Source organism: Cydia amplana, chromosome 26 (assembly GCF_948474715.1).
Source record: "Cydia amplana chromosome 26, ilCydAmpl1.1, whole genome shotgun sequence".
Lineage (NCBI taxonomy): Eukaryota > Metazoa > Arthropoda > Insecta > Lepidoptera > Tortricidae > Cydia > Cydia amplana.
In genome coordinates, this window is record NC_086094.1 from 2,059,547 (window position 1) to 2,087,223 (window position 27,677).

At 40.4% G+C, this 27,677-nt stretch overlaps 2 protein-coding genes across 2 annotated transcripts in view; one reads left to right on the forward strand and one right to left on the reverse strand.

Annotated features, from left to right (window-relative positions):
- Positions 1–9,945, reverse strand: part of LOC134660163 (cytoplasmic aconitate hydratase-like) — a 59,494-nt gene extending 49,549 nt beyond the window's left edge. Inside the window, exons 1-2 of the mRNA XM_063515893.1 lie at positions 9,937–9,945; positions 2,323–2,415 (exon numbers count right to left, since the gene is read on the reverse strand). Coding sequence (XP_063371963.1) covers positions 2,323–2,415; positions 9,937–9,943 — 100 coding nt within the window. The 5' untranslated portion in view covers positions 9,944–9,945. The remainder of the gene's footprint in view (positions 1–2,322; positions 2,416–9,936) is intronic.
- Positions 9,946–11,142: 1,197 nt separating this feature from the next.
- LOC134660022 (ran GTPase-activating protein 1) lies at positions 11,143–27,060 on the forward strand. Its single transcript, XM_063515719.1, has 14 exons — positions 11,143–11,349; positions 12,390–12,577; positions 13,377–13,511; positions 14,576–14,728; positions 17,490–17,659; positions 19,276–19,378; positions 20,600–20,723; positions 21,883–21,990; positions 22,437–22,577; positions 24,725–24,834; positions 24,934–25,128; positions 25,478–25,599; positions 26,086–26,203; positions 26,870–27,060. The coding sequence occupies exons 1-14, from the start codon at positions 11,238–11,240 to the stop codon at positions 27,056–27,058; spliced, it is 1,968 nt and encodes a 655-aa protein (XP_063371789.1). The 5' UTR covers positions 11,143–11,237; the 3' UTR covers positions 27,059–27,060.
- The last annotated feature ends 617 nt before the right edge of the window (positions 27,061–27,677 follow it).

The following is a 27,677-nucleotide window of genomic DNA, read 5'->3' on the forward strand; positions in this document are numbered from 1 at the left end:
TTCTTATCATAAACTAAAATAAACACGACATTCAAAATTAAGATAAAGTGCCTAGTGTTATTACACGCCCGCAAAATTATCTTTATTTTCTTCTAAATATTTGTTTAACACATTCGTTGCCACCCAGCCAAACAAGACATCCGCGCCAGGCCGCAAAAATTTCGTCAAATAAAGCTGTAGTACCACGATCCCGACCAGCGGGTCGTCCGGCCTGGGAACGAAATCATAAAATCTCCGATAGTCGTTTTCGGCACTGAATGTGTTAAATACCTACTCTACATGACACTCTAAGTCATTCGTTATTTGTATTGTTAACTACATTAAAGTAAACGTTATTTAATGACGTTATCGCGTTAAAAACAATTGGTGTCCGCGGAGGTGTGTAAGGTGACTGTTCGATTTACATATTGCGTAACTCATTTAATTATGCGAGCACTTATCGACAAGATAAGTCGTTTGTGTTGTGGCTTTCAAGAGCCAACTGCACTGATTTATCCCAGTAATTTGTTACATTTACATTACTAACTAATTCAAAATTCCATTCAAAATTGAAATGGCTCGCCACGCACAACTTGCATAAGGTAAACGTACCTACAGGTGCTCGACGCGGTACCAGTACCAGGCGTGGATCACTCCGCGATTTCGTCGCTTTGCTACAGGTAGCTAAAAGTACATCCGTTCGGCCCCAATTTTGGGGAAAGCCATAAGCCGCGCGTGGCGCTGTCGCCACCTAGCGGCCATATCTGTGCTGATCGTAACAGACGCGTTTTGTTAGAGAGTGAGTCTTCTGTACTTAGTACTATTATTTATTATGTGCCAGTACATGTTATCGTGAAACTATAGTCATTGTCAATAGAGGTGACAGCAGGGTGTCATCTATTGGGCATTAGCATGTCGAGCACTAGTACGTTTACCTTATTGTATCGATATTTTATCGTACTTACTGTTTATCACCGAATTAGGCCTAATCTTTCTCTTATCTGTTTGTATAATATATTTCAAATCTTTTTTACCATGTCTTTGTTAGCCCCCGTGACCCCAAGAGTCTTGGACCAAGACGTCGCGACCCACGGGTTGAAATCAGGGATGTAACGGATGTGGTTTTATCGGAACCGAAAGCGGAACCAGATGTTTTAAATTTAGTTTATCGGAACCAGAAACGGAATCGGAACCGAAAACGGAACCGGAACCAGAACCGGAGCCTGAGTCAGTACTATCAGTAGGTATACATTACACAACACAACACATACGAATAGGTACTTTAAATTCGAAAACACGGATAAACCAGAACATCTAATTACTGCAGCACGTGGCAAGCGGGCCTATGAGCGAATGACTGGTATAAACCTGTTTGTTTTTGATGTACACCGCTCATGTCCCGCTGCCGCGCTAAGCATTGACATCCGATATAACTTCCGTTTCAAAAGTAACGGAACCGGAACAGAAACGGATGTGTAATACCAAACGGAAGTTCCGACTTAACGGAAACGGAAACGGAGCTCTGTAACATCCCTGGTTGAAATAGTACATTAGGATGTAAGTGCGTAAAGTAGGAAATTCGCAACGAGTAGCGATAAATTGAAACCGAAGGAAGTATTTTAAATCGACATGAGTTGCGAATTAAGTACCTTTTCGCACGGGTATTGTTCAACGTTTTACAGTACATTTATGGCCCTTTAAGTTTTCGATATAGGCACGTATTGTGGTAATTACCACACTGGGGCGGTAAAGTAGCACCATATGTACATACTATAAATATCTTTAGAGCAAAAAAATACAGTCTCAGTGCTTATAATTTGTGAGCAATAAATATAATATTGTATCGTACTTTTACTATACGGCAAACGAGCAGACGTATCGCCTGATGGTAAGCGATTACCATCGCCCATGGACACCCGCAACACCAGAGTTGCAATGCGCTGCCTGCCTTTAAGATAGTATGTTGTATGCATACTGCATGCTCTCTGTTGACATCTGTCTATGTTTTGCGTTATTCATTCCTTTAATACAGTTAGTTTTGATAACACATATTTTCCTATGTTATTCCCGCAGTCCCATATTCTACAGATAGCAGTTCGCTTTTTCTTGAAGGTTTGAAGGAAGATTTTTTAATAGCCTATCTTGTGTACCATTGCTGGGCAAATGCCTCCCCTTTCTTCCGCCACATCACGGTTTGTTGCATGCTCCCGCCAGTCGCTTCGCAAAGCGTCGAGGCAGGGCCGGATCTAGGGTAGAGCGAGTGGAGCGGCCGCTCTAGGCGCCAAAATGGCACATACTGTGAAAACAAACATCTAGGAAAATTGCGATACATTTTTAACTTACTGTATTTATCGCCGAACGAGGCCACATCGTAATACTTATAGGTCTTGCCGTGGACTTCCACCGTACGGAGAAGGTTGCTGTAGGGGTTGGGACCTGGAAAAGAATGAATAGATAAAGATATGAATATTTGGTGATTCCTGGTTGGACCCATAGTAAAAGTTATTTAGTATATGACCTATATGATTACCGCACAAAACGTGGCAAATTAAAGATGAGCAAATATTTGACAGCTGATGTAGATGGTGCTGTGCGGCACTTTAACAATACAATTACCACGTATATCACCCTAAACCGGTGAGCGTGTATGAGGAATGTTATGTTATAAAAGTAACGGAAGCGAAAGAGGTACGAATATGTCAGGATCGTAGCAAATGGAAATCCGTGGTCTCTGCCTACCCCTCCGGGAAATAGGCGTGATTATATGTATCACTACATTCACTACACTACATAGTATAAAACAAAGTCGCTTCCCGCTGTCTGTCTGTCCCTATGTATGCTTAGATCTTTACTACGCAACGGATTTTGATGCGGATTTTTTAATAGATAGAGTGCTTCAAGAGGAAGGTTTATGTATAATTTGTTAACCCGTGCAAAGCCGGGGCGGGTCGCTAGTATATAATATAATTTGTTTACTTAATCCCCCCGAATATTGTGTAAGGCCAAGCGCGCACCACGATTTTAAATCGTGCGACGCGATTTTAAAATCGCGCTGTAATACATATTTTCTTGTCGCATGTGCGCGCACTGGCATATAAAGACATACGTTGCATTTCTGCGACAAAATAATCGCGCGACAAATAATCGTGGTGCGTTCTTGGCCTAATGCATATGGTGTTATCATGATTTACGAGTACATCATAATAAAGTTAAGTTCAAGGCTGTACAAGATAAACTTGACGTAAGTAACGTAATATTTATCAGGGTAGTCAAAATAATCTGTGCTTTAACTTTACATAACTTACACAAAATATGTTCATGTGTAATTGTGTATAGTAATGTAGTTAGAGATATAATACGACGACACAGAATTGTCGTCTAGTATGTATTTTCAGTTTTGTACTTGTTTTATTTTTATATGTAGGTACTTTTTTTTATGGTAGCCTAGCGCTAAAAGAGCATGCTACTGGTTGTGTATACAGGATGCTTTGTATGTACCTACTTAATAATTTGCTATCATCTCATGCTTAGAAAAAAAAAATCACGCACGTTTTTTTTTTCAGCTCCGCGCCATTGTTACGTGCGCATTAGTGAGAAAACCGGCCAAGTGCGAGTCGGACTTGGCTGACGGAGGGTTCCGCACCATCAACAAAAAATAGAGCAAAACAAGCAAAAAAACGGTCACCCATCCAAGTACTAACCCCGCCCGACGTTGCTTAACTTCGGTCAAAAATCACGTTTGTTGTATGGGAGCCCCACTTAAATCTTTATTTTATTCTGTTTTTAGTATTTGTTGTTATAGCGGCAACAGAAATACATCATCTGTGAAAATTTCAACTATCTAGCTATCACGGTTCGTGAGATACAGCCTGGTGACAGACAGACGGACGGACGGACGGACGGACGGACGGACGGACGGACGGACAGCGGAGTCTTAGTAATAGGGTCCCGTTTTTACCCTTTGGGTACGGAACCCTAAAAAACAGTGGGCAATATTTTTTTTCTAGGCATGAGAAGATAGCAAATGACTCAACCTATCTGCCGTTTTAATTTGGGAAATGAATGTACCCTGCAAGCAACACCGGCTTCCGACACGTCGGAAGGGAGGGGCCCAAGCACAGACTTGTCATTTTCGCGCTCGCGCTTGACAGACAGCTGAAGTGTGCGAAAGGGAAGCCATCACGTATATGAACATCGCATGAGTGCGAAAGAGTTAGACTACAAATGAGATAACGTGACCATTTTTGAGTTTGACGACGGCCGCGGACGGCCAAGAGCGTATCACCGTAATTTTTAATTTGAAAAATAAACACTAATTCGGAAGAAAACTATTTGATAAAGTAATACAATGAAGATAGTGTCTTGTAGTGTACCGGATTTCAGTGTCACGGGGCCAAATAAACCTAGCAAATACTCATTTCAGAGGAATAATGATATTCCGAGCGAAATTTTCTTAACGATATTTTGTCAAATTAACAGCATAAAAAGTGTAAGAAGCTGGTTTATACAGTTGATTATAAGTTTTTCTTCCTTTGTGTGCTAATATTTTATCATATTACTCAATAATTTAAAATATATTGTGTAAAAACATAAACTGTTACTTTACGCTAGGGCTTGACAAAATGTTCAGATGACAGTATCGATAACTTGTCGGTATATTAATAGCTATGTAATCATTTCTTCACAAGACATAATTAAGATATTAACCTTTATAACCGACTTCAAATAATAACGATTGTTATACCTTTTTGAAGGTGCAGATGTTTAGCAGTAAATTTAAACTTCACTTTCCAACACAGTAAGAGTTAGACTAAGATAAGGCTGTAACGATTTTGATAGCGCACGCAGTGCAGCAGGCTCAGCACGGTTCCATTTTTATCGACTATCACTATGCCCGTCACTTTCGCATTTACATACTTGTTAGAACGTGACAGACATGGTGATAAACGATAAAAATGCGACCGTGCTACTAGGGCAGGTGTTATTTTTAGAGATGCCGCGAATATTCGGCAACTATTCGGTATTCGGCCTATTCGGACACTTTGCCGAATATTCGGTATTAGGCCGAACGTTGCCTACTATTCGGCCGAATACCGAATATCTGTTGCACCTACTTAAAAAGAAAAATTGCACAATAAAAATAACTAAAAACTATGTAGGAATATTTATAATGTGTTCTTGGAAAGTTGGTAAATACGAGGACCCTTTTTTGAGCATTTCTTGATTAAAAAACATTTCATTTTTATCATGAGTCTGTTTTGTTTGACTCTATTCATTAATGCTTTTCAACAAAAATATATCTTAGCTGGTCATCTAACGTTGAGCTTTGTTAGCGATCAGGTTTCATAATAATTGTGACTCAAAATGTTCGCATGTCATGCCGAATATTCGGTATTCGGCCGAGAGAGGGGCCGAATATTCGGTATTCGTTATTCGGCCAAAACCACTATTCGGGGCATCTCTAGTTTATTTTATACATCATAATGTCGTAGAATTTTAACGTTTAAAATAATACATTTGAAAAAGTAGTCGATAAAGCAATCAAACACCGACAGATTATTAATATGTTGTAACATGACATCACTATTTTTGATCTCACATAGACAATTTACGCACACACTTGCATTTCATTTTTGGTCGCACTTTTGAAGATTGACAGTTGTTCTTGTCTATTCTAATTCTATGGGCCCAAGCGATATCCTACCGTACAAATCTTTCTGCCATTTTTTGCGGGGGGAAAGGTGCACACAGTCGCACTTTTCACACACTTATATACAAAATCCAATCTGTAATGACGACACAAATACATAGAAAATTATGCCCTACACAGACAAATCTTGCACACCTCGATCTGTTTTTGTTTGTGTACGGACGAATCACAAGTGTCACAACACGCACACTAACACATTTTCGTCGAAGAATTTTATTGTTTTCTGAGATGAGAAGTCGGATTTGTCGCTCAACCGATCCGCAATTTGTACTGGGCGAGCAAAATCGATAAATCCAACAATTACATGAGACTAAAATGTTATATTATAATAATAATTGTGTTTCTGGAGGTCGCGAGTTCAAATCCTGGCTCGTACCAATGAGTTTTTCGGAACTTATGTACGAAATATCATTTGATATTTACCACTAGCTTTTCGGTGAAGGAAAACATCGTGAGGAAACCTGCATACATCTGCGAAGAAATTCAAAGGTGTATGTGAAGTCCCCAATCCGCATTGGGCTAGCGTGGGGACTATAGCCCAAGCCCTCTCGCGCATGAGAGGAGGCCTGTGCCCAGCAGTGGGACGTTTATAGGCTCACATTATTATTATAATAATTGTGTTTAAATGTAATTAAACTTTAGGGAAGGTAGAGAGAGTACTCTCTCCAGGCGGGTGTTATGCCTGGGGACCGAAGTCCACTGAGAGATAGTCAGAAGGAGTATATATAGTAATTGACATTTGAAACTCCGTAAGTGCGTTGTAGGTTTCTACCTCACTAACGCCATCTGTTAGAATCACGTGGCAAGTCGTCGACAGTGACAGCTGGAGGAGACGCCACATCAGCCCCCCTTTGAGCGGAGGGGTCAGCGACGACGTATGAAACGTGCAGAGACCAGGTGTGCTCGAGCCAGTGTGGCGAGCGAAGATGTTCAGTCACAGGCGAGCGGAGCTGCTCAGAGCCAGTGTGACGAGCGCAGTTACTCAGAGCCAGAGCGGCGAGCGGAGAGAGAAGCTGAGGTACCAGGCATGAATATATTTACAAGATATTTTACAGGATATATACATATGTACAGGACTGTACAGAGGCATGCTAGGTGGCACACTCAAGGAGAGGAATTGGTTTTTGCTGCGAGGCGGCGTCATCAGGATCTTGAGGTCTTCATGTCTGTCCAATGTCGGTAAGTCACCAGTTTTAGAGAAGGTAGAGAGAGGGCAATAGAGAGTACTCTCTCCAGGCGGGTGTTATGCCTGAGGATCGAAGTCCACTGAGAGATAGTCAGAAGGAGTATATATAGTAATTGACATTTGAAACTCCGTAAGTGCGATGTAGGTTTCTACCTCACTAACGCCATCTGTTAGAATCACGTGGCAAGTCGTCGACAGTGACAGCTGGAGGAGACGCCACATCAGCCCCCCTTTGAGCGGAGGGGTCAGCGACGACGTATGAAACGTGCAGAGACCAGGTGTGCTCGAGCCAGTGTGGCGAGCGAAGATGCTCAGTCACAGGCGAGCGGAGCTGCTCAGAGCCAGTGTGACGAGCGCAGTTACTCAGAGCCAGAGCGGCGAGCGGAGAGAGAGAAGCTGAGGTACCAGGCATGAATATATTTACAAGATATTTTACAGGATATATACATATGTACAGAACTGTACAGAGGCATGCTAGGTGGCACACTCAAGGAGAGGAATTGGTTTTTGCTGCGAGGCGGCGTCATCAGGATCTTGAGGTCTTCATGTCTGTCCAATGTCGGTAAGTCACCAGTTTTAGAGAAGGTAGAGAGAGGGCAATAGGGTACTCTCTCCAGGCGAGTGTTATGCCTGGGGACCGAAGTCCACTGAGAGATAGTCAGAAGGAGTATATATAGTAATTGACATTTGAAACTCCGTAAGTGCGATGTAGGTTTCTACCTCACTAACGCCATCTGTTAGAATCACGTGGCAAGTCGTCGACAGTGACAGAGACGCCACAAAACGTATGTAAAAAAAAATACATGTGAAATGTAACACCTTCTTTTTGTAAATTTGATGTCCCCGACCTCTTTTTACAACAAAAAACCGAGCAATTAGGCATTTTTTCTGCTGCTGTGTTCACTCGCGCGTCTGGACTCGGTCTAGTTTAAAATCCGAGCGCAACTAGTTTTATTACCCGCGCTCTATGAGAGCTAGTTTTTAATTTCTTTTAGTAATATCTGTACATATTTATCTTGTTTGTAAATAAATGATTATAAAAACACAGTTTTGTGATATCATGTAAGTAAGTAAGTAAATACACTTTGTTGCACCACAAAGAAAAATGCAATAACAGATTTACAGTGTAAATAAAGGTATCAAGTCATATTTAAAGATGTTATCTTATCATTATCGCACTGTTATCAGATCTAAATTTATACATTGCAAATTTGTATTTTTAGTAGGTACAGAATGTTTTATTAGGAAATAAAATAAAATAAATAGGGTATTTTCGTACTAGTCGAATCAGTTTCTTTTTTAGAACTGTCAAAACGATTTGCTAATATGGAATTTATACTGGGTCAACCAAATCTTGCCAGTAAATAGGAACAAACTATACTCATCCTTTTCTTTTGGGTGCTAGTAGTAGTGTAAGACAAAGATAGTATGATTTTCTCTGTCTATGTTTGAAATCAAACAGAACTTTGACACACTATATATATGAAACATTACATTGTGACGTCACGGTCAACTCACATACTTTTTATTTCTATCCGATTTATTAAATAAGACTTGTGCTTAAAAATAATTGCTATCTATGTTTTTCTAATAATTATCTGGTGCTTTATTTCATGCATGGTGTGAAATAATTTATTTTAAATACAGGAAAATACCCTATTATTACTTTAGTTAATTTTAAATGTATGGTGGTGGAAGTGTATTAAATCTTATAATCTTCTTGTAAATTCTGTTGTACAGCTTGTATAGGTATTCATACAACTTTTCATGCAAACAATTAATATGAGCGCATTTATGAATAATGCCATAAAACTTTTACATTTTGGTCACATTCCCTGGTCTTCATCATGGATACTGATGTCCAGTGCCGCCCGAGTCCTTGATCAGGGTAGAGCGAAATCGGGTTTTGGCGCCCTTCAAGCATATTAAATACCTACCACATGAGTAGTTACTTTTTCTCGGTTTCGTTAAACATAAATCTTCACATAGCGAGTCTATTTACTTCAACGTCAAAAAGAAGCCGAAAACACCTCACGTGATTTGTGCACATCCCCTATAAATCCCCCCCCCCCCCCCCATAACCCTATAATAAAACATGATATACCATAACAATACCCATTAAAAATTATGATTTAGTATAAGCATGTATTTTTCCTATAATGGGGGATTTTCTGATTATAATATGATATGATTCAGGCTTGCCTAGCAGGCAGGCAGGCGGGCCTAGTTTACCCTCTGGGTTGGAAGGTCAGATGGCAGTCGCTTTCGTAAAAACGTGATTTGTGCACAACCCCTATAAATCCCCCCCCCCATAACCCTATAATAAAACATGATATACCATAACAATACCCATTAAAAATTATGATTTAGTATAAGCATGTATTTTTCCTATAATGGGGGATTTTCAGATTATAATATGATATGATTCAGGCTTGCCTAGCAGGCAGGCAGGCAGACGGGCCTAGTTTACCCTCTGGGTTGGAAGGTCAGAGTAAAAACTAGTGCCCACGCCAATTACTACCGGGACAACGCGAGGAAGATGATGGTGATGATTCAGGCTTGAAAAAAGTTTCTCTCAATTTCAAATAGCCCCATGTAATCTTAATAGCCCTCTTTCTATAAAATGGTTATAAGCCACAAAGTGTCTTATCAACAAGTTAAGTAATCAATGACTTAATATTATCTTGGTAAACGGGTTATGTCCACAATTACATCAATTAACAGTTACTTGTTAACATTAGTGAAAACATACGAATTATAACCTTAAAATTGTAGGTAATAAGACCTATTTTATGACATGCAAATTAAAAGTACCCTATAAGTATGTGGCCTTAAACTTTTTAGTACCAACGCTTATTGGTAAGTTAATTATTCTGTTCCGTAGTGAGCAAAGGTTAAGTGGGGGCAAGAATCCCAGCTATAATCATGATAAAATATAAGCCGATCATAACATAGACTTATCTAGAACCTGTCTAGAACAACTTTTATTGAATACGAGAAAACTTTTACACATAAGACCATAACTTTTACATGCTTGATTTTTTAATTAAAAAATACTTACCAGCCATGGTGTACGATGGGTGTACGTTCTAAATGTCACGTAGAACTAGCAGATACACGATGAGTTTGTGTAGGCTCGGAATAAAGTCGAAAATCGTGGATATTATGTATATTTTAATTATCAGAATGACATTTGACTTGTAATGACATATTCTCTTATCGCACGTCAGTTGCCTGTAAAAAAAATATTTATATATGTCATCGTTTAAAGAACTCTTACACATTCAGTTTTATGTGTATTGAAATTATATTATGTATAACAATATACAATCAATATATATATACTTGGTCAACCAGATCTTGACAGTAGAAAAAGGCGGCAAATTTGAAAAATGTAGGCGCGAAGGGATATCGTCCCATAGAAAATTTGAATTTCGCACTTTTTTTTACTGACAAGATTTGGTTGACCAGTTATATTTTTTTAATATTTAAAAAATATTTATTATCGCCTTGGGTGAGCCGAGTTCCTTTCTTCATTGCATATTAAACATGATTATCGTCCACGGATACAGAATAGATGTAATTAATAATGTAATTCCGAAGTTGATTTATGAATTTACAAAGTTGGTCGCGCTCATTGCTGGCAACATCATTATTGTAAATTGATGAATCCAATTGAACTTTATTGCAAGGGTGGCTAGTACGCCTAGTACTGTTAAAAAGTAAATAAATCTATTACGCTAAAGTTTTACATCAAAGTCAAAGAAGCCTCATTTTATTGAACAGCAACATTTCGAAACCGACAGAGGGCTCTTGGAGGTCTCCGTCGAGCTAATTTTTGGAGGCGAGAGCTCAACCTCCTTTAATTAGATATTAGTAACTAGAAAAATGAAGAGTCTAATTATTGACATAGACCTAATATTCTCTAAAAAAGATGGAATGGGTGGACTGTATTTGAATTAAAACGGAGATTTTACCTTCGATATTACTTAATATCGAAGGTAAAATCCTAATATGTATATAATTATATATTAGTCTATCAGGTCTACCTGCCTGAAAATTATCTAGTTCTATTATTAGACATGTGTTACATACATTTCTTATAAAATGTGTTATTCATTTTTTATTATTTATCTAAAGTATACTCACAGTAATTATTGATAGTGTAAATGGCTCATTTCTGAATCATTTTCCACTACTGGCAACATTCTTTACGTTATGTCAGTCAAGCGAAACGACAAACGACCAAACCATAACCAAGCAAAAAATTAAAAAATATCCGTTGAGTCGAGTGCCTTTGGAGTGTATTGATCCGATGTTTTTATAGTTTTTACGATTATTTATTAATAATTAAGTTACAAAATGTCGACATTTGATTTGAAATCGTTCAGTTCGGCTTTAAACGAAACAAATAAAGTACAAAGTGGTGTTGATTTCACGGGAAAATCGCTTAAATTGGACACTGAGAAAGATGGTAAGCGTCGCAATTTTTAGTCTCTAAATTACATTTATTAGGATGATATGTGTCTGAAAAGGGTTTTATAAGTAAGATTAGGTCTGGAAAGGTGTTTGTTATTGATATTGTTTACATTCTAACCTATTTTCGTTGCGTCACGTGTTGATTGTATTGTTAATTTTTTATGATCGTTTTGGCGCGTTGTTTCTTATGGCTTACAGGGCCGTTTTCGCCCACACATTGCAAGTAAAGGAATGTGACGCAGCGAAACCAGAAAATGTATTGTCAGCATTACAGTTGTAGTTTTTGTCAGATCTAATAATAATATGATGTAGTGAGCATTACTTGCGCACAGTAGCCTTACTTATAATTGATATTATATGCGCAATTGCGAAATCTCTTGATTGCTTACTGTTTTCTAGAATTTTCATAATTTCTATAAATATGCATATGATATGGAAGAATTGGAAGTGTATACGGATTATTTATGATTGTTATTAAAGAGTACATCATCATCATCATAATTCTTAAGAGCTTGCTCTTGTCGGTGGAGTAACCACCATTTCGTTCTTCTCTCTGTCACTGTCTTGAGCTCCTGATACGTCACAATGTTGATTTTCTCTTTGACCTGGTCCAAACACGCACGTCTCGGTCTTCCTCTGCCTCTATTTTTCTATTCTTCCTTCAATTTATCTAAGTAAGTACTACTGAGTACTGTCATCATAAATAGTAGCGGATGTAACAATGCACCAAACTTAGCAATACCAAGTTTTACTAGAATCACAAAATAAATTATTTAAGGCTTAAGATACACTTGTAAGTTTGACTTACTTGAGTTGTTGCTCATTCTGTTTTTTTCATAATTTACATTTTTGATAATTAAACGTGTACCTATAAAAAAATAAAAATAAAAAAAAAGCCTATGAAGTGTATCTGACATTACAAAGTGCTGTGATTAGTAATAGTATCCTTATATTTATAACAAATACATGTAAGTATACTATTACTTATTGCTGAATAAACTTTATTTCATTAAAAATACACATTCTCTTGTTCAGCCAAAGACATTGTAGCAGCCATCTCAGCATGCCCCGACCTGTATTACCTGACGCTGACGGGCAACACACTTGGCGTGGCAGCGGCTGAAGCCATCGCCAAGGCCCTGGAGTCCCACCCTGAGCTGAAAGTGGCCCGCTGGTCAGATATGTTCACCGGGCGGATGAAGACGGAGATTCCGCCTGCTCTAGTGAGTTCTATGTTGTATTTGGGAAAGGCACGAGTGAAACAACCAATGGCTATAGACACATCTGCTTTATTGCACGTATAAAGGAAGCGGGGTGGTATGCTCACGGCGCTCACACACATACATAACATTCTACTCTGTCATTCTGGGTTGGTACATGAGACAGAAACGCTGTGCAAATTTTTCATTCAAAAAATCTGCATAGTTTATCATTTCTCTACTCTCTTTTGTCAAATTCTGATAACTGGGTTGTGACGACCATAAGAGCGACTTATGTTGTATTGCATTCTGGTTATTTTTTCCCATTCTTTGGTAAGTGTTGCTTTTAGAGTGTTTACACTTGCGTTTAGCATGACAGGCCCTTGTCTCTAAGATTTACCACAAACTATAATCCATTGGATTTAGATCAGGCGAGTAAGGTGGCGACCAGGGATCGGATACCGGTATTTTTTGTATGGGAACGAAAACGGTATTTTTTCGTTCTTTGTTAATTACCTCATTTCTAATGGGGCAATATCATCATACAAAGTCGTTACTTAGAAACACAACCGAGTCCTACATTTCGAGTAAAAAAGAATTCGAAATATGTATATGGTTATTTCGAAATTTTTGCAAAAAGCCAGTTCCGATCCCTGGTGGCGACTCTTTTGAACTTATGAATCCGGGAAAATTATCTTTGCACCACTGTAAATTTTCTTTTCCGAATTCATAAGTACAGAAAAAACTTTGTCAACGTATTTTTGGGCTACCCTGTACTTACTAAGTTTGTGGTAAGTTTTTAAAATGGCTCTTACACTTCCAGAAAGCGCTTGGAGACGGTATGATTGCCGCTGGCGCCCGTCTCAAAGTGCTGGACCTGAGCGACAACGCCTTCGGCCCTATCGGCGTCGAGGGCCTCGCCAAACTGCTGCAGAGCGAAGTCTGCTCTGAGCTGGAGGTACTTGTACAACTACAGTGTAAACTCCTTATAACGTCACACGATATAACGTTTCACTCCCTATAACGTCGACATTTTTGCCTCTAGTTGGTTTACTTTAATATTAATTTCTCTCTATTTAACGAAAACTCTCTATTACGTCAAAAAGTGTCCTGTCCCTTGAGTGTCGCTATATAGAGTTTACACTGCAGTTGAATTGGGTACTTTCCTCTACTTAAAATAAATTATTTCACACCATGCACGAAATAAAGCACCAGATAATTCATAGAAAAACAAGAATTCATAGAAGTTATATTTAACCACAATTTCTATTTAATAAATCAGATAGAAATATAAAAAGTAGGCGAGTTGACCATGACGTCACTGACACACGTTTTCATATAAATTCCATATTAGCAAATCGTTTTGACAGTTTTAAAAAAGAAGCTGATTTCACTAGTAGGAAAGTACCCAATTATAGTTTTGACAAGCTTTTATTTAGTTTCACCTCCCGTTGTCTGTCTGTAATAATTTCTGATAAGCTGAAAATTTCAATACATATGTATATCGGGTGACAATGGGGTTGGCAACTGTCAAAGGTTTGCATAGATGGCGCCATCACAGCTTGCCCCTTTTTCTATGAGATTTGGCTTAAAGGGCTGGCATCCAGGGAATAAAAAAACAATTTTTTACACAATTCTAGGGATTTACAGGGCAAGCTATGATGGCGCCATCTGCTAAATACTTCGACCGCCCAACCCCATTATGACACGGACGTCACACAAAGACACTTTGACTCGAAGATGGAGTAAAACTACCGTATATTTGTGGCAGAGGGGGTAGCACTACTATGCTCAGTCTGGAGGATGTCTGTGGCACCGCCCTATGTCACGTTTCCCCATTGTGCCCAGTAATCATTGTATTCTTTATTTAACTTATTCTTATTTAAAAAAAAAATGTTATGCTCGTTTATGGATTACCTGTAATTTATGTTAATATTACTAAAACTTCGTTTGTTTCTCGTATAAGTGATTTATAATCTTACAGAAATAAATATATTTGAACTGAACTTATCGTTTTTTCAGGAGCTCCGTCTAAACAACAACGGTCTGGGCATCACCGGAGCCCGGCTGCTCGCCAAAGCGCTGTCGTCTCGGCCTCCCAAGCTGCGAGTGTTCATAGCCGGCAGGAATCGACTGGAAAACGATGGCGCCACCGCACTGGCACATGTTTTCGAGGTACTAATGCATACTAATATTATAAACTAGCGGGTCGCTTCGCACGTGTTAACAAATTATGCATAAACCTTCCTCTTGAATCACTATCTATTTAAAAAAACCGCATCAAAGCGCTGTCTTCTCGGCCTCCCAAGCTGCGAGTGTTCATAGCCGGCAGGAATCGACTGGAAAACGATGGCGCCACCGCACTGGCACATGTTTTCGAGGTACTAATGCATACTAATATTATAAACTAGCGGGTCGCTTCGCACGTGTTAACAAATTATGCATAAACCTTCCTCTTGAATCACTATCTATTTAAAAAAACCGCATCAAAGCGCTGTCTTCTCGGCCTCCCAAGCTGCGAGTGTTCATAGCCGGCAGGAATCGACTGGAAAACGATGGCGCCACCGCACTGGCACATGTTTTCGAGGTACTAATGCATACTAATATTATAAACTAGCGGGTCGCTTTGCATGGGTTAGCAAATTATGCATAAACCTTCCTCTTGAATCACTATCTATTTAAAAAAACCGCATCAAAGCGCTGTCTTCTCGGCCTCCCAAGCTGCGAGTGTTCATAGCCGGCAGGAATCGACTGGAAAACGATGGCGCCACCGCACTGGCACATGTTTTCGAGGTACTATACAGTGTGTAAATCCAATACGGGCGAATATTTAAACGGTGGTTAGCATAGGACCTAAAAAGTATATTGAGATACATTTTACTTAGGAATGCAATGAAAATTTTAACCATACAAAATAATTCGGACCGCAATGTAATACACCACACGTTACGGGATACGAGCTTTAGTAACTGTCAACGTTTGTTAGTAGTTACAATAAAAAGCTCGTATCTCGTAATGTCATGTCATCTTCTGTTTCTTAATGTTTGCAGTACATTGCCGCTTGGTACATGTGAAAAAAAATCATTACGGAGTCATATTAAGTGTAACTTTAAAAAACTTCTTAATTAATGATTAGACGGGTAAATTCTTATATCTGGTTTTATGTATTGGACTTACACACTGTATATCTATTAAGCCCTTTTATTCTGAGTTAGAGTATGTCTCTAAGCTCAGTGTGCCGCTTGGCAAAGGCCTCCGCTAGCTCTTTCCATTGGGGTCTGTCGTGGGCCACTCTGCTCCATTGGGGTCTGTCGTGGGCCACTCTGCTCCATTGGGGTCTGTCGTGGGCCACTCTGCTCCATTGGGGTCTGTCGTGGGCCACTCTGCTCCATTTCGGCCCCGCTGTGAGATTGAGTCCATCCTCCCATCTTGTTCGAGGTGTCTTCTGACTCCGTGTGCAACCTTTTGGGTACCAATCGGTTACGATCTTACTCCATTTTAGGGTTCCGTAGCCAAATGGCAAAAAACGGAACCCTTATAGATTCGTCATGTCTGTCTGTCTGTCTGTCTGTCCGTCTGTCTGTCCGTCTGTCTGTCCGTCCGTATGTCACAGCCACTTTTCTCCGAAACTATAAGAACTATACTGTTGAAACTTGGTAAGTAGATGTATTCTGTGAACCGCATTAAGATTTTCACACAAAAATAGAAAAAAAAACAATAAATTTTTGGGGTTCCCCATACTTCGAACTGAAACTCAAAAATTTTTTTTTCATCAAACCCATACGTGTGGGGTATCTATGGATAGGTCTTCAAAAATGATATTGAGGTTTCTAATATCATTTTTTTCTAAACTGAATAGTTTGCGCGAGAGACACTTCCAAAGTGGTAAAATGTGTGTCCCCCCCCCCCCCCCTGTAACTTCTAAAATAAGAGAATGATAAAACTAAAAAAAATATATGATGTACATTACCATGTAAACTTCCACCGAAAATTGGTTTGAACGAGATCTAGTAAGTAGTTTTTTTTTTTATACGTCATAAATCGCCTACATACGGAACCCTTCATGGGCGAGTCCGACTCGCACTTGGCCGCTTTTTTCCTGCTTGTCTCTCAACACCGAGGTACTAATACATACTAATATTATAAACTAGCGGGTCGCTTCGCACGGGTTAACAAATTATACATAAACCTTCCTAAGATCTAAGCATACATAGGGACAGACAGACAGCGGGAAGCGACGTTTTATATTATGTAGTGATGGGTCTCTATTGTTTCCCAAAAAGTTTTAAGTCATATGTATTGTTTGCCCGCATTTTCTATAATCATAATTCATTGGGTTCAGAAGCGCGTCACTTTTCAGGATTGCCATAAAACAAACCTAACCTAACCTATCTATAGGATAACCTAACGAAAATCCGGAAAAGTTAACGGTTTCAGTTTTATGACTAACTAGCGACCTTAACAAATTATACATAAACCTTCCTCTTGAATCACTCTATCTATTAAAAAAAACCGCATCAAAATCCGTTTCTTAGTTTTAAAGATCTAAGCATATATAGGGACAGACAGCAAAAAGCGACTTTGTTTTATACTATGTAGTGATACTTTTTTTTTTTCGCTCGCAGACGTAATCTGCATGTTTAAAAAATTGATTTAGTACGGGTTAGCACATTGTTACTGGTGAATTCTCAATGCAACTTGAGACTCCGGTGCCGTTAAAAAGATGTAATCGTCTCTCGGTAGATGTCGCTATACGCCACCCCAAAGGCGTGTATGCATGAGGGAAGGAATGGAAAAATTCGCAAGATTCTGGTAGGCTTCCGTAGCTCAATTGGCAGAGCTAACGCACGGATTGCGGAGGTTGCGGGTTCAAGTCCTGCCGGAAGCGTAATTTTTCCATTTTTTCCTTTAATATATATATTTTTTCTTTTTTCAGAAAATGGGGTCCCTGGAAGAAGTAGCGATGCCACAGAACGGTATATACCACGTCGGTATATCAGCTCTGTCAGAGGCCTTCAAACAGAACCCTCAGTTAAGCTGCCTCAACCTCAACGATAACACCATCGGGCCTAAAGGGGCTGAGGCGGTCGCTGAAGCCCTACCGAGGTTAAACTTACCACTAACCACAGACAAAACATCCTCTAGACCAACGGTCGGCAACCTGCGGCCCGCGGGCCGCATGCGGTCCGTGAACCTGTCACTTGCGGCCCGCGAGCCTCCCTGGCTATTTTGTATGTAATATTGACAAACGACAATGTCTGATAAAGTCATAAATATTAACAAAGTGCGGTCCGCGTCAACTTCGTTAACTACTATGTGGCCCTTGGCTGCTAAAAGGTTGCCGACCGCTGCTCTAGACTGGGCATAGTAGCGCTACCCCCTCTGCCACAAATATACGGTAGTTTTACTTCATCTTCGAGTCAATCCCGTGCTGTGATTGGTCCGTGTCTTTGAACGGACCAATCACGGCACGGGACTCTCTCACCTCGTCCCCCGCACTCCAGTATTTTTGGCAGCATCGGTTTCATGAAATAATTGCTCTAAACTCCGTCTAGAGGATTTCTAGTCTATGCTACTAACTAATCTTACTTACATTGCTTTTTAGGGTTCCGTACCTCAAAAGGAAAAAACGGAACCTTTATAGGATCACTCGTGCAGTAAGTAAGTAAGCGTAAGTCTGCAGCGCAATAATTTGACAGTGAATTAAAAAACTATATATGGCAATGTTTTTTAGCAGTCAGTAAACGTCATTCACTATGGTATGTGTTTGTCAAAATCGTTTAAATATTCGTTGTGTTTTGTGATAAACGGAAAAAACATGGTGAAACCTTACAAAACCAGCGTGCGGGAGTTACTTTTCCGCATGACGAATAATTTTACACTAGTAAAAAATCAGCACGAGGCGATTCAAGCTCAAAAACGACTTTACAAAATTTGGAGTTGATGACGGATAAGCGGAATGAAACATCTTAATACTTGCACCATATGTACTCAGGTCTTAGATAATATAATATTGGTTTAGACTAAGGTTTCACAGCCAATTGAACACACCTAATAGATATACCTATAGGCATACTTACCTAATGAGCTTCCTCTAACATTTCGAGAAACTCATAGGTCTAAACTAGCCGGTTTTCGAGCTCGAACCCACAACCTCCATACTTATGCTCACGGCATGGGTACCTACTAGTTAAAGCGAAAATTTATTTTTAATATATGTTTATTGTTTTAATGGTTTATATCGTTTTTCCGAAAACCGTAGTTCGCAAATTGTGGTCAATTTCTCTGTCAATCTAATTATGTCTGAATGGGAGTAAAAGAGAAAGATGCCCGCAATTTGCAAACTTCGGTGTTCGCGGTTGGCCCTTTGTACCTATTTACCACTAGGCTGTCGCGGATATTACAAAATCTTAATCATTTTAATGAAGCCAAATGTCATATTCTCCCAATAGTCCCAATATTATTTATCAATATTAGTATATGTATGTATACATATTCATAGTGACATCTATTGTTGGAATTAAATTTATTTTACACTAATGCACAGTTTACTTTTTTCATAGACGGTAAATATGGTAGACATTTCACAAGTATCAAGACTATTTAATTCATTATCTGTTGTCACATACTGATTTTTAAAAACTACTTTTAATCTAGCGCTGCAGACTTTCTTTGGTCTTACTCTATTTATGGAAGTTGTTAATGTTTTTTTAATGTTACAGATTGAAAAACCTGAAAGCGATCAACTTCGGCGACTGCCTGCTCAAGAGTAAAGGCGCGCGGACACTCGCCAAAGCGTTCAAAGATAACTCAACACTCTTAGAGGTATGCCTTGTGGGTTAATCAATTTTTTCTCGTCACACGTTGCTATGGTTACGGTCTCCTGAGTCACTTAAAATTCTAGGTTTTTCGTATTTAAATGAACCAAACTTGCATTTTATGGTTGTTATAAGACCTTTCCATAATGGGACATGTACTGAGCATGTTAGTAGAACATGGTGCAGCAGTTCCTCTAACAATCTATGCTACTATTGTCTCCTCGCTGATGGGACAGAATAACAACAAGAAATAGTTGATTGACCCATGTACAATCTCACGTTTGTATGCTATCATCATCATCTTCCTCGCGTTGTCCCGGCGTTTTTTGCCACGGCTCATGGGAGCCTGGGGTCCGCTTGGTCCTGAGAATTGGCGTAGGCATTAGTTTTTACGAAAGCGACTGCCATCTGACCTTCCAACCTAGCCTTAAGAGTTAGAAGCGAAAAACAGGTTTCATACAAGGTTAAGCCCCTAACTCTTATAATAAAAAAATTGAGCTATGTTTAAAATGCATAAAATTGTGTAAAAATATTTTCCATAATGTCAACATCCAGGGAAGAAAATGAGGCCTACGTTTGTATAGCCTATCCTCTTAAAACTAAGCTAGAACTAAACTAAAACTATCAGTATAAATAAATAAATAATAAATAAATATTATAGGACATTTTTACACAGATTGACTAAGTCCCACAGTAAGCTCAAGAAGGCTTGTGTTGTGGGTACTCAGACAACGATATATATAATATACAAATACATAGAAAACACCCAGGAACAAATATCTGTGTTCGTCACACAAATAAATGCCCTTACCGGGATTCGAACCCAGGACCGCGGCTTCACAGGCAGACACCCACTAGGCCAGGCCAGTCCTCATAAGTATCGTTTCGCGTTTCTGTCCAGTACCATAGAGTAAAAATACATAGAGTGCTCACTCCATACATCAGTTTTAGTACCAAAAAGACTATTAGCATCTAGCATCGAATAGCGGAACTATCAGTATTGCTACTTGACAATAGATGTCGCCACCGACCGGAAAGTCTTATGCTGTTGAGATAAGACTTTCCGGTCGGTGCTACATCTATTGTCAAGTAGCAGTACTGATAGTTCCGCTACTCGATGCTAGATGTAGACACTGAAATTAATAGTCTGAACTGATGTATGGAGTGAGCACTCTATGTATTTTTTTCTCTATGCCAGTACTGATGTAATATTTGTTTTGATTCACAGTGCCTAGATTTGAGCCACAATGAGATTGGTCGTGCGGCGTGCAAAGAACTAGTAGACGCCATCACGGTATTACCGGACAGCGGTGAGCGACTGTCACGCGTCGTTTTAGCTGGCAACAGTCTCGGTAAGAACCTTTTATAGTGCTAAATCTAATCTAATCTTTTCACTTTCTCCTCTCATCTACTCAAAGGTTAACTGGAAGAGATCCCACATAGGGATAAGTTCGCCTTTGTACTTCTTACTAGTTGTATGTTATTTTTAATATGTCTTTTTGTACAATAAAGAGTTTACTACTACTACTACTAAATTTAAAATAAAAATAATACCTAGAGACAGGGGAAAACTATGATGGCACTATCTCGGCTCCGTTCGGCTCAGCATTGCTTCGAGCAATGGGGTTGGCCGGTCGAAGTATTTAGCAGATGGCGCCACCATAGCTTGCCCTGTCAATCCCTAGAATTGTGTAAAAATTTTGTTTTTTTAATGCCCTGGATGACTGCCTGGATGCCAGACCTTTAACCCTACGTATGTCTAAGCACTGATCAGTGCGCACGAATTTAAATCCATTGTTGAATACAATAGGTTTAAATTCGTTCACACTGATCAGTGCTTGTACATACGAAGGGTTAAGCCAAATTTCATAGAAGGGGCAAGCTATGATGGCGCCATCTATGTAAACCTTTGACAGTTGCCAACCCCATTATTAGGGTTGGCACAACTTGACGTCCCTTTGCGCTCACGACCACAAGATAATAACTTGAATTTTGACAACCCTAAATAGCCGAAAGGGGTAGCATGGTTCGTCCCTGAATCGCTGTCAAACTTCTGTAGGAAGTTTCTTTTCTGTACGGTAGTACTATTACTTATTCTGTGACCAAGATGATCAAAAAGTAGTTAAATAAATTATATATTACAAGAATTGTTCCAATAGTGGCATAATTATAATAAATAATAATAATTCAGCCTATATACGTCCCACTGCTGGGCACAGGCCTCCTCTCATGCGCGAGAGGGCTCGGGCTATAGTCCCCACGCTAGCCCAATGCGGATTGGAGACTTCACATACACCTTTGAATTTCTTCGCAAATGTATGCAGGTTTCCTCACGATGTTTTCCTTCACCGAAAAGCTAGTGGTAAATATCAAATGATATTTCGTACATAAGTTCCGAAAAACTCATTGGTACCAGCCACGATTTGAACCCGCGACCTCCGGATTGAAAGTCGGACGTCATATCCACATAATTAGAACAGTATAATTAATATATCTATCTTTTACTTGTAGGAAACGCGGCGAGTAAAAAGGGTATGAAGGCGCAACTCGGGACCGCCGGGGAACTCACAGACGACGAAGGGGACAGCGGGGACGAGGACGATGATGATGATGACGAAGGTATCAATATGACTACACATCGTCAGGTGACAACCAATACTCACTAATTACCACGACAAGTTCATAGCCATAGTGAACCGTATTAGTAGCAATTTAAGGTTGAGATGTGTTTTGTCAGCTGACGATATATCTTATTAATATTATATTATGAATGTTTTCATTTATTGATGTTTGTGCCTTTGTCACGTTTTGCGGAAATTGCTTAACAAATTTCGCTGCTTAATATACATTATCGATAAAAATTTCATTAGCGCGATGTAAAAATCGACGCTCCCGTTTCAACGCCATCCCGCGTGATATTTAGTAAACATCAGATCTTTCTTATTAAGAAAGTACGCACGAGAACAGATTCGCAAAATTTTCATTTGAACGGACGCGTTTCATAGTAAAAAGAAAAATAGTTCCTAAGCACCTAGAAATAAGGTTTACAATGTTTTATATTACAGGCACAGAATCAGAAGAATCGGACGCTGAATCCCAAGACGAGGAGAACACAGAAGACAGCGCAACAGAGGACGCGCAACACAGCTTCAACACCACCGGCAACACGACGGCGACAAGCAACAACATCACTCTCGACACGTCAGGTATGTCACTTATAAACTTGCTCTGTGAGCTGTAGCCTTCATGAACCAAAATGTCCAACAACTGAGAGACCAAGGAAACGAGGCAACAACACAGCGGCAACACGACGGCGACAAGCAACAACATCACTCTCGACACGTCAGGTATGTCACTTATGTTGGGGGAGCATCATGGTAGAATACTCGTGATCTCATGATGCTCCCCAAAAACGGCAGAGAGGGTAACGCCGCAGGGGAAGTTAGTGGGTATTCTCCTCCCCTCCCTCTGAGTTCAGAGGAAATACGGGAGGAGCGAGTCCCACATACCACCCCATCCCCAACGGGCCTTCGCAGCCCGGGGGTGAGATACGTAAAAGTATTTACCACTGCGAGAAAAAAAAAAGGTATGTCACTTATAAACTTGCTCTGTGAGCTGTAGCCTTCATGAACCAAAATGTCCAACAACTGAGAGACCAAGGAAACGAGGCAACAACACAGCGGCAACACGACGGCGACAAGCGACAACATCACTCTCGACACGTCAGGTATGTCACTTATAAACTTGCTCTGTGAGCTATAGACCTCGTGAACCAAAATGTCCAAAAACTGAGAGACACAAACAAAGAAACGAGGCAGCAACACAGCGGCAACACGACGGCGACTAGTAACAACATCACTCTCGACACGTCAAGTATGTCACTTATAAACTGGCTCTGTGAGCTGTAGACCTCGTGAACCAAAATGTCCAAAAACTGAGAGAGAAACAAGGAGACGAGGCAACAACACAGCGTCAACACGTCGGCGACACGCAACAACATCACTCTCGACACGTCAGGTATGTCACTTATAAACTGGCTCTGTGAGCTGTAGACCTCGTGAACCAAAATGTCCAAAAACTGAAAAATAAATAAGGAAACGTGGCGGCAACACGACGGCAACAAGAAACAACATCACTCTCGACACGTCAGGTATGTCACTTATAAACTAGTGGCTCTGACAGCTGTAGACCTCGTGAACACAAATGTCCAAAAACTGAGAGACACAAACAAGGAAACGAGGTAGCAACAGCGGCAACACGACGGAGACAAGCAACAACGTCACTCTCGACACGTCAGGTATGTCACTTATAAACTAGAGTGAGCTATAGACCTCGTGAACCAAAATGTTCAAAATCAGACACAAACAAGGAAACGAGGCAGCAACACAGCGGCAACACGACGGCGACAAGCAACAACATCACTCTCGACACGTCAGGTATGTCACTTTATAAACTAGTGTGAGCTGTGGACCTCGTGAACCAAAATATCCAAAAACTGAGAGAGAAACAAGGAGACAACACAGCGGCAACACTACGTCAACTAGCAACATAAACAATGACAATACATTATTAGTTTGTTAGATTTAAGAAAATAGGTTAATGATAAAAAAAAAGAGCGTACCTCGCCATTAAACGTTACAGTTTGGGGAGTTTTATTTATAGAAGGTATAAAATGTAATTTACAGTACATATGGTGCTACTTTACCGCCCTAGTGCGGCAACTAGCACAATACGTGCCTATGTCGAAAATTTAAAGAGCCATATCGCCGCTATACTCACTCAACCTCGTATCTGCAACCCTCATTTGATGACAAAAACACCCGTATTCCGAATGAAAGAAAAGCGACATTTCCGTCAAATGGTTGTTGCAGATATGAGGTTGAGTAAGTATAGCGACGATATGGCTCTTTAAATTTTCGACAACGCTGTAACACTTGCGAAAAGGTACTTCGCAACGAGTGGCGATAAATTTAAACACGACCGTTTTAAATCGACACGAGTTCCTACTTTTCCCACTTGTATCGTAATGTTCTATTTCGTGCTCTTGAATAAATAAATACAAATATATAAAAAAGGTTATATGGCGACAAAATAGAAAATGCAGTTTTTTGTGCAATCCTAAAACTTCGCTAGATATACAGATTGTTTGAAATTTTTGCTGTTTTAATTTTTAACAAGCAGAAATGTGTGCGAGCGATGCTGTTACCCATATGGTGGAAAGATTTGCTGGCTATTAACGAGGTCTTGGTGGCTCAGATGGCAGAGCGCTGGAGTATCGATCCAGAAGCCGTGAGTTCAAGTCTCACCCAAGACAAAAAAAATCCACTTTTAATTTTTTTCTGTTTGTTGGCAGGCATGGAAGAAGTGAAGAACGACGTAGAACGTTTCCTAAAAGAGCCCACTCTACAGAACCTGGAGCGACTGGGTTCGAATCCGGCGGATGTCATCGAAGCACACATAGAGGTACGTTCACGTTTCATTTGTCCGTGTTGTATGTGTATGTAATTTCCAAAGTATATCCTTATATAACATTTGACATAAATATATTATCTTATGTTTCAGTCCATACAAGATACAGATGAGCTGCTAACCCAGTACGTGAACGCGACGCTATCCGTCGCCGGCCTGTCGCTGAACAGCGACATAGCTGGGGACGCGGCGCAGCAACTCTTCGCGAGGACTATAGCGGCTGCTAACAAGAGGGCGGCTACCTGGCCGCTCACCGAGAGGCTACTGAGGGGACTGGCCCTTATAAAGGTAGTTATAAACATAATACAGTATATAACGTATGTAAACTCACGATTAGACACATAATACAGTATGTAAACCGACGAAAGGCAAAGGCTGAAAGATAAAACAGCGGTATAGCCGGTGACGCGGCGCAGCAACTCTTCGCGAGGACTATAGCGGCTGCTAACAAGAGGGCGGCTACCTGGCCGCTCACCGAGAGGCTACTGAGGGGACTGGCCCTTATAAAGGTAGTTATAAACATAATACAGTATATAACGTATGTAAACTCACGATTAGACACATAATACAGTATGTAAACCGACGAAAGGCAAAGGCTGAAAGATAAAACAGCGGTATAGCCGGTGACGCGGCGCAGCAACTCTTCGCGAGGACTATAGCGGCTGCTAACAAGAGGGCGGCTACCTGGCCGCTCACCGAGAGGCTACTGAGGGGACTGGCCCTTATAAAGGTAGTTATAAACATAATACAGTATATAACGTATGTAAACTCACGATTAGACACATAATACAGTATGTAAACCGACGAAAGGCAAAGGCTGAAAGATAAAACAGCGGTATAGCCGGTGACGCGGCGCAGCAACTCTTCGCGAGGACTATAGCGGCTGCTAACAAGAGGGCGGCTACCTGGCCGCTCACCGAGAGACTACTGAGGGGACTGGCCCTTATAAAGGTAGTTTTAAACATAATACAGTATATAACCTATACGAAAAGACACATAATACAGTATGTAAACCGACGAAAGGCAAAGGCTGAAAGATAAAACAGTGACGTAGCTGGGGACGCGGCGCAGCAACTGCTAACAAGAGGGCGGCTAGCTGGCCGCTCACCGAGAGGCTACTGAGGGGACTGGCGCTTATAAAGGTAGTTTTAAACATAATACAGTATATAACCTATGTAAACTCACGAAAAGATACATAATACAGTATGTAAACCGACGAAAGGCAAAGGCTGAAAGATAAAACAGTGACGTAGCTGGGGACGCGGCGCAGCAACTCTTCGCGAGGACTATAGCGGCTGCTAACAAGAGGGCGGCTACCTGGCCGCTCACCGAGAGGCTACTGAGAGGACTGGCGCTTATAAAGGTAGGCAAAAATATAATATCACTAGCGACCCGCCCCGGCTTCGCACGGGTTAACAAATTGTACATAAACCTTCCTCTTGAATCACTATCTATTAAAAAAAATCCGTTGCGTAGTTTTAAAGATCTAAGCATACATACAGACAGACAGCGGGAAGCGACTTTGTTTTATACTATGTGATGATGGACACTCGGCAGTGAGTTGACGTGTAAACTAAACTCACCAAAAACACTAAGGGCCACTTACTAACCTGGGGTTAACCGGATAAACGAATGGGAGTAGAACGCTGTAACCAGAACCTCCACAGATGGGGAATCTCGCCGACACCAGCCTGTGACTGTGGGGAGCCAACCCAAACAATCCCTCACATAATAGAAAAATGCCCTAGAAGGCGATTTGCCGGAAGCATGCAGGACTTGGCACTCACACCGGAAGCAAGGGACTGGCTACTCAATTTAGATATTAAATTGTAAATATTTCACTTCTGTGTAAATTGTAAATTAAGTGTAATTGTTTATTCAGGAATAAAGCCATACGACATAATAATAATAACCGGATAAACCTTGAGTTACCATGGTCACCAGTTTAACACTGGCTTAACGGTTTGACCCCGGGTTAGTGGGATGGTGCAAGAGCCTTATTGATTTACTTATTTTTTTATTTTTTCAGTCGGAGGAGAAGGCCCCAATCCGCTGGCACCTCCCCGGCTGCTATGCCAGCCTGGCCCGGGCCCTGCCCCAGCAGTTCCCCGCGGCGCTCCGCAGCACACTACGTTTCTTCATCGGCGCCAAGTTGGCCAACCTGCCTACAGAGCTGCGGGAATCACTGCAACAACATCCGGTACTGTTACAGGAGTAATATACGACTATGATAATATTTGGGGTTTTATTTAGGCCCATAAACCGCAGAAATACATACAATCTTAGTAAAAATGCAAATAGTCCATAAACCACTGAAATACATAGGGTTAATCAACTTTTTCTTGTCACACGTTGCTATGGTTACGGTCTCCTGAGTCACTCTTAAAATTCTAGGTTTTTCGTATTTATATGAACCAAACATGCATTTTATGGTGGTTATAAGACCTTTCCATAATGGGACATCTACTGAGCATGTTAGTAGAACATGGTACAGCAGTTCTTCTAACAATCTATGCTACTATTGTCTCCTCGCTGATGGGACAGAATAACAACAAGAAATAGTTGATTGACCCAAATACAATCTTAGTAAAAATGTCATTAGCGCGATGTAGAAATAGATCACCGCTCTTGGTACAGCGCCATCTAGCGTGACATTTGGTAAACAGTTTTGTATGAAAGCACTCTATACTATAATAGTATACGTTTCTTCATCGGCGCCAAGTTGGCCAACCTGCCTACAGAGCTGCGGGAATCACTGCAACAACATCCGGTACTGTTACAAGAGTAATATACGACTATGATAATATTTGGGGTTTTATTTAGGCCCATAAACCGCT

Coding starts and splice junctions, on each gene's coding strand:
- LOC134660022 (XM_063515719.1), top strand. CDS start 11,238: ATGTCGACATTTGATTTGAAATCGTTCAGTTCGGCTTTAAACGAAACA. Junction 17,660..19,275: donor GTCGCTGAAGCCCTACCGAG/GTTAAACTTACC, acceptor TTAATGTTACAG/ATTGAAAAACCTGAAAGCGA. Junction 25,129..25,477: donor GGGGACTGGCCCTTATAAAG/GTAGTTATAAAC, acceptor GACGCGGCGCAG/CAACTCTTCGCGAGGACTAT.